Source organism: Sturnus vulgaris, chromosome 7 (genome assembly GCF_052056855.1).
Source record: "Sturnus vulgaris isolate bStuVul1 chromosome 7, bStuVul1.hap1, whole genome shotgun sequence".
Lineage (NCBI taxonomy): Eukaryota > Metazoa > Chordata > Aves > Passeriformes > Sturnidae > Sturnus > Sturnus vulgaris.
Window position 1 is genome coordinate 25,124,024 of NC_142249.1, and position 8,777 is coordinate 25,132,800.

The 8,777-nt window shown below is 38.8% G+C and overlaps 1 protein-coding gene across 5 annotated transcripts in view; it reads left to right on the forward strand.

The window, feature by feature from the left end:
* Window positions 1-5,121, forward strand: part of RBMS1 (RNA binding motif single stranded interacting protein 1) — a 141,652-nt gene extending 136,531 nt beyond the window's left edge. For all 5 annotated transcript variants that reach the window (XM_014880859.2, XM_014880860.2, XM_088168147.1 and 2 more), the window contains exons 12-14: window positions 161-241; window positions 1,466-1,550; window positions 4,404-5,121. In XM_014880859.2, the coding sequence (XP_014736345.1) occupies window positions 161-241; window positions 1,466-1,543 (159 nt within the window). In that variant the 3' untranslated portion in view covers window positions 1,544-1,550; window positions 4,404-5,121. The remainder of the gene's footprint in view (window positions 1-160; window positions 242-1,465; window positions 1,551-4,403) is intronic.
* The last annotated feature ends 3,656 nt before the right edge of the window (window positions 5,122-8,777 follow it).

The following is an 8,777-nucleotide window of genomic DNA, read 5'->3' on the forward strand; positions in this document are numbered from 1 at the left end:
CTTCTGGAAAGCCTATTGATTTCAGAAAAAAGTCTTTCTCTCATGTATGTTGCTTTAGGGAAACAGTCAATATCTGTTAAACAATACCATGATAAGTATTTTGAATACTTTTATATTTATATTTGGCTTTAACTCAATGTAATGGGCTCTGTCTTTCTAGTACATGCCAGCCACGACAGCTATGCAAGGAGCCTACATCCCCCAGTACACACATGTCCAGACAGCAGCGGTTCCTGTTGAGGTCAGTATATTTTATAAAAGACCAAAGATAAGATATATCAACATGATTTTTTTTTTTTTTTGCTAGGAAAATTAGTACTCAAATGCAAGTATTGTAACTGTGAATGTACTGTGAGTGCCACATGTATTAAAACTATAAAATGTCATTGTTCTCAACTAATATAGCCAGTATTACAACAAAGAATTACCTGTACTTATGGCAGTACTTGGAGCAATCTTGTCTATGAGCATAGCTCAGGCAAACCCTGTGTTTTGTCAAACATAACTCCAATAGTAACAAGCCGGGGAATGTATTGTAGTTTCACTTAATTTACCTGTGTACAAAATTTCTGCCAGCAGACCTTCATTGTAGCTTTTTGCGAAGAATCCTGATTTGACCCTGGCATTTCAGGATACTGTGCATGTCTGTCTAATAAATCTCTCCTTTGAAGAGGGATTTTTGACTTTCACTGGAGAGCATAACATAAACTAAATAATTTATCAACTACTATGGCTTACCCTACACCCTTTCATAGGTCAGTACTTCTTTAACAGAGGAGCTAGACAAGGCATGCTGCCTCTCATGTATTCAGAATGAGTGCCAGACAGTCTCTTCCAGAGCCTTTTAGAAAAAAACATTTCATTTCAAAGTCTTATTTATCCAGAAACTCCAGAATTTATTTGATTCATTTTGGTGCATCTGCCCATGTGGATCAGAGAAGTTCTTTTGGTAATTACCCAATTGCTCTGTCTACCAGAGCACTCTCAGCTGAATTAATTGCCTGGTTTCTGGGGAGCCTGGTGCAAAGTCCCGTCTACAATTCTTTGTGTTGCCTTGTGCCAGTCCCATCACATTACTCAGTGTTTTTGTGGTAAGTAGATCTCATTCTTCTCCCTCCCCTTCAAAAGGAGAGAGACAGAATGCTCTTTTACATCTACAGATAGAAAACATTCTAGCAGTTTACTCTATTTATTTCTGTAATGTCAAAAGTTTGACGTTTTTTACTTCATTAGCATTAAAGCACCTGAGGAATTGCAAAGTTTACATGATCATTTAATTTCTCTATTTGCTGAAATATTAATCAAGGTAAAGCTAACACCTCAGATTTTAAATACCTCACTTGAGAAATGAGACAAAGATTTTACATTTGAAGACTGTTAATTGCATGAGTCAAGTGGAAATACAGATTGCAGGTAATGGTGCTTAATTTTGTGACTCATGGCTTGCCTTCCTTTTTATTTGCAGGAAGCCAGTGGTCAGCAACAGGTTACAGTAGAGACATCCAGTGACCATTCTCCCTACACGTATCAGCAAAATAAGTAACTGTGAGGTAGGGGTTCATCCTGTCTCATGAAAGATGTGAATTCAAAGATGCTTTATTTCATAATTTACAGTACTCTGTATTGAACTTTTTTTTAATGTTACATAAATAATACTGATGATAATATCTGGGCACAGTGAAGCTGATTTGAACTTGGCCAGAGTCAAAAGCCAAGCAAAAAAGGGAAGCAAACATGGAATCCAGAAGTGAATTAATGAATTCTGAGTAATATTGTTTTAATAATTTCTCTATACCTTAACTGGATTATGTTGGATTTTAATTTGTTCATTTTAGCAGCGTGCTGTATACAGAACAACAATGAATTAATGCAAAACTACAAGAATCAAAATGCTAAAGGGAATTGTACTGATAGACATATCGTGCTCTAGTTTTGTGGTACATGTAAGATTACAATCAGCTTTGTGGCTGACTTACAGACTACGGGCAGGGAGGCGATCTGGTAGAAATCCTTGCTGACCTTTTCTCCTGAAGACTTCCCTGCTCATCCTTTTTCCTAGGAAAAAGCAGTTTGGTCCAGAGTTTTGTCAATTAGTTTTTAATCCATGTCCTCATTTGGCTCTAAATTCAGAATTTTACTTTCCTACTCCCGGTTTCCTCTGTTTCTGCTTGCATGGCCTTTTTCGCTAGCAAATCATTAGCTTTACCTGAGCTGACTTCACACAAAATTGTTTTGTCTTTTGTACATTTCCATCCTGAAAATGTTACTTGCACTAACTGTTCTCTTTTCCATGATCCATGTTTTAAAGTTCTGGAATTTAGTTCTTCCTTAACACCTTTTTTTTTAAAGTGCTTTGTAAGCCAAGCAACTTGGCTACGTAATTTTTTACATCACATTTTCTAAGACTTCACATTGAAAAATTCCATTCATCTGCAATAATGTACTGGAGGCCATTTTGAAAAGGTTTTTCTACTGCCCTTGTGGCATTTACTTGATACTGAAAAATCAAAACCAGTTATGTGCTACCGTTGTGTGATATCTCTCTAAAATGTATTGATCCAACAAAACACATATTTTGGCATTAGCTTTGATCCTGCAGGTCAGCTGTGCTGTTTGTCAGCAGTGCTCTCATCCCCATTATTGGCATAACAGCTTCTTATATGGAAAGATAGAAACAAACCAATGGGGAAACTTGGCAAATTCAACAGATGGCAGAGCCTGCGTAGCACAGCATATGACCTGTGTTATTCCTGTAGTCGGGCCAAATGCTGGCATCTAGAGGAAGCCCACATCCTTGATTTGCTTCCAGGGCAGGCAGAAAGCAAAGCCACAGGCTCTTCCCGTTACCCATCTCGTGTTAAAATCGTGACTCCTGCACGTTTCCCATGCCAAGGCTGCTGCCTGGTGTTAACCGCTTTTCAAGGAATTATTTGTTTTGCCTTAAGTCTTCCCTGTGGGCATGTAAAACCTCCTTACCAACAGAGATCTGTGGTAGCCAGCGAAGTGTAATCCTGCATGTCACATCCCCATCCTGCCTCTCTCTCCCAGCCTGTCAATGTCTTTCCCCATAGACTGAGGCCAGGCAGGAGGAACAGCCTTAAGTCTCCTGAAAGGATGAGTTGTTGTTGCCATCTGAGACACATTTTGTATTGATGACTCTGTGTAGAATTCCAAGCTCTGTGAGCAATTCTGTGTGTTTGCTGTAAGTCAGTTCTCCACTTACTTTATTCTTCAGAGAAGCACTGTTACCTGTATTTATATGCAGTAGGAGCAAGTGGAATCTGTGTCAGCAGAGGCTGTAGCAGTGGGGACGTGGGGAAGGTTAATATTACCCAGCTGATTTCAGCCCCAAAGCATGGCATTTGGTATTTCTGTCCCTGGAACATGCTGGTACTTGTCTTGTTTCAGACAGGTGAAGGGGAGGGAATCGACAATTATTTCATGCCCTAAATACAGGGAACACTGCAGCCTCTTGATTGTTGCGGCTTTGTCACTGTTGTCAAACTGAAACTTCTTTCTAAATGCACATGCAGCACTTTTGGGAATGTCCTATTTAAAGTCAGTATCCATATTCCCATAATTCGAGGGGTAAATTACAACTAGCACATTTGCATGAGTTAATGCAGTCAGTCAGAAATACACAGTGTCTTTCCTCTGGCAGCTACATTTAATAAATTTATAGCTGTTTTTCAAAAAGTTGCTCCTATGTGAAAAATAGTCAAAGGGACTTGAAAAAAAACCACCTATATGCACCTACAAATGTACGAGCCTTAAAATACCAAGCTTTGCCTTGCTTTGAAAAATTAAAAAATTGTCTAAACTTTTTTTGTCATTAGCTGGGTATTCTTTTAAACCCATGTGGCAATATAAGCCAGTACAATGAAAAATCTGCCTTCAAATTTGATGAGGCCTGACTTGCTGTTCATGATTACCATCAGGGAGGCTCAGTAGCTGTGTCTGTCTTAGCTGTTGTACATAGCCTCCTTGAGGCTGCACCACAAGAAGGTTATTGTTCCTTTTCCAGAGATCAGAAGCCTTGGGGATGCCACAGGAGTAGCACACTCGACCACTTTTGGTCGATTAAAAGGAACAACAAAACAAAGATGGGAAGAGCTTTGAGTGCAGCCTCACAGTTCCCCCACAGTGGGAGCTCTGTGTGCTGAGCAGTGTCAGACAGAGAAGGGGAAATGCAGCACAGGCTCTGTCCTGGTGGAGAGCCTTATCCTGGGAAGGGCCAAGCACCTGCAGTGCTGCCTGTGTTACTTCCCAGGTTTATACTCAGCTTCATTTAGTCTTCTCACAGCTGTCTAAAATAGAAAATTGGTTCATTTTGTGAACAGCTACATTAGAAAAAAAGTGTGTGATTGTAACTCTGCTCTAGCTCTGACCTTTCTGTGTTACAGATGTCCAGTGTTGTCCTGGCCTGGAGAAGGCTGCAAAGGCTGAAACAATCATGGATTTTACTGATCAATTGTGCTTTAGGAATTATTGACAGTTTTGCACAGGTTCTTGAAAATGTTATTTATAATGAAATCAACTAAAACTATTTTTGCTATAAGTTCTATAAGGTGCATAAGAAAAACCTTAAATTCATCTAGTAGCTGTTCCCATGAACAGGTTTATTTTAGTAAAAAAAAAGTTTTTATCAAGTGTTATGACGCAAAAAAAAACCTTCAAATTTCTGGGTATGCACAGATGACCACGAAGACTTACTCACGTGCATGACAGAATTTGTGTTTTGGTTTATTTTTATTTTGTTTGTTTCTTTTATCTTTTTTTTTTGTATGAAATGGATTTTCTGAAGTTTAAAATAGTAAAACATCTAAGACGATGTTCTGTGCTTGCAGTGTGTGAGTGTTGCTTTAGTGCAGTGTTGCAGTTATAGTGTCTGGTCTCTTAGCTTTCTGTTTTTCTTTTAATGTAGTGTGAAGTGTCTTATCCTTTTCTATAAATTCCAATTTGCCTTAAATCTTTCAATGCTGTAGCTGTTTCAGTAAGTAGTCCAAACTAATGGTGTAGAATGCTTTGACCAAATGAGCTGGTCTATTATGCCTTGTAAAACAGCAGCATAGGGCTTTTAAAGGTAGTCAATAAAAATTGCTGAAAATTTGGCTTTTTTAATGTGTAGTAAGTGTTTTTAATGATTTTTTCACATAATATGTAAGGTAGTGAAATGCAAGAGGGGAAAAAATGTTTTGTGTGAAACACATTTTCTGACTGGGGAAATTTTAATAGTATAAATTGTTTGTAAGGCCATATGCCAATAGTTCCCTCTGGTAGTTTGAATGATTTAGGAACTCTGCTGTATGATGCAATGTAAAATCTTTTTTTGCCTTTTTTCAGAAACTAACTTGATGTTCTAGTTTTAGCATAGGTAGAGTAGGGAGTTTGGGGTGGAGATATCACCGAATGTTTTTGTCCTTCCTTTATACTAATGATAGTGCTTTAGGATGAGGATTGTGCTGAGACTTAGCAAACAGAAAAGTTGCTATTACAGCAAAATGGCAAAAGCTAAAGGACTCGTTTTCAAACATATGCTGAGATTTAAGTAGAAGCATAATTGATTGGGTACTAGCTCTCTATAGTAGGTAAATAAAAATAAAAAGACTTGGCACTTTTAAAAGGTAACTTTACCAAAGAACAAAGAGCCAGTAACCAATAATTCTGATTTGTCTCAGCATTGCGTCTTCTGTACTCTTTATTTTTGCCGGACCAGTTTGCGGTTAAGAGAATGTGCCTTTTTTGTACATTTGCATTTAGGTTTTATAATTTTAATTGATGTATGGACACAAAAGCATGAAGGAAGACTTGGATCCAAGCAGTGCCACACTTTACATCATCACTACAAGTGTTAAGTGTAAAGAAAACCAATTTTGAAACTATGAAATTCCTGATTCATAAATACACAGTTATTTGTACTTCACATATTAGATAATTCACTGCTACTAAAGCTTTTTATTACAATTGCATATGTTTTAAATTGAATGATAAATTAAGTTGTCTTCCAAAACTGTGTACTTCTCTGGTCAGCTGTATATGATCAGTTATCTACCTCAAAGTTTATTTCCTTTTGTATTGGGACAGGTTGCTGGCCCTCCCTGTTTCCACAGACCAAATCATCCTAGCTCAGGAGCTAGGGCTAAGCAGTTGTTTCTTTCAAGTATTTTTTAGTTTTTAAATTTTGTGTGAGTATTGGAGTATAGATGTCGGTGACATTTCATAGTTTCAAAAGTAAATTGCTGCTCTGAGAAGTGTAGATTCTAGTGAAATGCATAGTCATAAGAGATGTGTTTTTGTTTTTTCTTTTTTTAAAAAGTTGTGGTATTATTGGTTCTATGCTCCCTGGAATATTACTGCTTTGTAAAAGTCCAGACTTCCTGCAGCACCTTGCCTGTATTTGGTAACTTTCCAAACCTGGATCTCTCACTACTTGCTATTTTTGCATTAATTAAAAACTGCAGTATGATAGCTGTGTTAGAGGGAGGGAAGAGTTGCTGCCAGAAATGTCTGAACTAAGTGCCATACTCATTGTCTGGGTAAGATTTGGGAAATTTAACCTCTGTACATAAAGAAATAATCAGTTACTTAAACATCACATAGTAGACAGCCATTAAATTATAAAAAATTAATTTATGAAGAAAGACCTTTTGTACAGATTGAAAAAAAAAAAAGATTTTCATAGAGATATCTATATGATCAAGAGAGTTAATTTTTTATTTTTGTTTTACTAGTGCCACAAACTTGCCAGTGGTAACTTATTTGTCCGGTTCAAGATAACTCTGTAGTTTTGTTTCCTAGGACTTGTTGTTAAACGCCAAAAGACATTTTTGAACTGTAAATTTGATTAGATTGTTAGCTTTTTCTGTTTTATTTCTTTGAAAACTTTTGAATAAAAAAGATCCAAAAAAAACCGAAAATGCATCATCTTTTTCCTTCAGACCTTCCTTTATTGGGGAAAATCCAAACAGGTTATGGTATAACTTCTGCATTTACTTTGAAATGTTTGGAATTGCTTTCTGCTTGACAGCTTGGGTTTTTTCTTCCTCTGTCTTTTGTCAAAATCAAATTTTATGCCACACTACAAAGTCACAAATTCTTTCAAACAAAACAGGAAAAGATATATGAAAAATATATGATGAGATGTCTCATTTGGATGCAAGAGCTCCATTCTGCTGTGCGTCAGCCCACATGGGGAGTTGTGTGTAACCAGGCTTGGTGGCTGTAAATGCCATTTTCCCGAGGTGAGGTTGGAGGTGGGGGGTCACTTTGGTAGCTCCTGGCACAGGATCACTGCCTTCAAATGCTTTTGTCTTCCCACATGTGCTGGCGTTGGCTGGAATACCCGGTTCTGGAGAGCAGAGGTGATACTTCACTGGGATTCAAAGAGATCCCCAGTGTTGGCCTTCCAGCTGCCGTCTTTAAGCCCTGTATTTCTTTCAAGGTAGTCTCTGATTTTATGATCCTTTTGGCAGGATCAATACGGCTGATGGTGTGTGTCACACAGAGGATGGCTCTGACCAAAGTAAGGCTTGGGAAAGCAGGAGGGGAACAGTCAAACTGTTGTGTCTCCTCAGCCAAGTATTTTACCAACTGCATGGTCTTGACATGACTTTGGATTGATGTGGGTGGCAGGAGAGGGGCTCTGGCCTAGACCTGGGCACCCCAGGGTATGGCCAGTGGCACAGAGCAGGGCTGGGTGATCCAGAGGGCTCCTGCTCCTTGCTTACCCCGGGCTGTGCTGCTCTCCAGCCTGGGAGACAGTTCTTTCCATTGCACACCTGGCTTTGAGGGATCCCAAGGGCTCTGCCAGCACCATGGCAGACCAGGCAGCCTGCTCTGCTGGGATGGCAGGAGGGGGATGCTGCTGGCAGTGCACAGGCCTGAGCTTTCAGTCATATGACACTTGTGCAAGATATTGAGAATAAATGTGTTTCCTGCAGACCTGGCAAAGCAACTCACCTGGAGAACGGGAAACTTGATTTACAGATGCTTATACAATGAAGACAACCTCAACAATGACAGCACTAATTGACCCAAGGGAATGGCCTGATGTTGTGTCAGGGGACTTTCAGGTTGGACGTTAGAAAAAGATTCTTCACCCAGAGGGTGGCTGGGCACTGGAACAGGCTCCCCAGGGAAGTGGCCACAGCACCAAGCCTGACAAAGTTCAGGAAGTGTTGGGACAATGCTCTCGGGCATATGGTGTGACTCTTGGGAATGGTGCTGTGCAGGGCAGGGAGTTGGATTCAGTGACCCTTGTGGGTCCCTTCCAAATCAGCATATTCTGTGATAAATGGAGAGAAAAAAACCATCACACTGTGCTACTAAACACTCAACTCCCACACCTGAAAAAAATACCATTTAACCATTTGGGGGGGGTCATTTAAATATTGGCCCAGTATGTTGCCTGTCCCAAATGCAATGCATGAGAAGATGAATACAGAAAAGTTTAAAAGGGTTTTGTTATATTATTCATGTTCATCACCATACTGAATTAATCTCAGATAAATAAGCATTCTTTTAAAATTAGGTATGAATACTCCTCATGTATGTAAATAGACTCCGAATAATACAGACTGGAAGTTGGTTTTGCTCTCTACTTGCTTTTCTAATTATCCCTATGATAAACTTCGCTCTCTAAGTATATTTGATAAGAATGAATGCTATTTTTCAGGTTAGTATCTTTTGTCTGATCTAATAAGGTTATGTGTATCATTCTTTCAGGTAATATGTAATAATACAATGTCCTTATGTAATATACTTTTATTGTATATAAT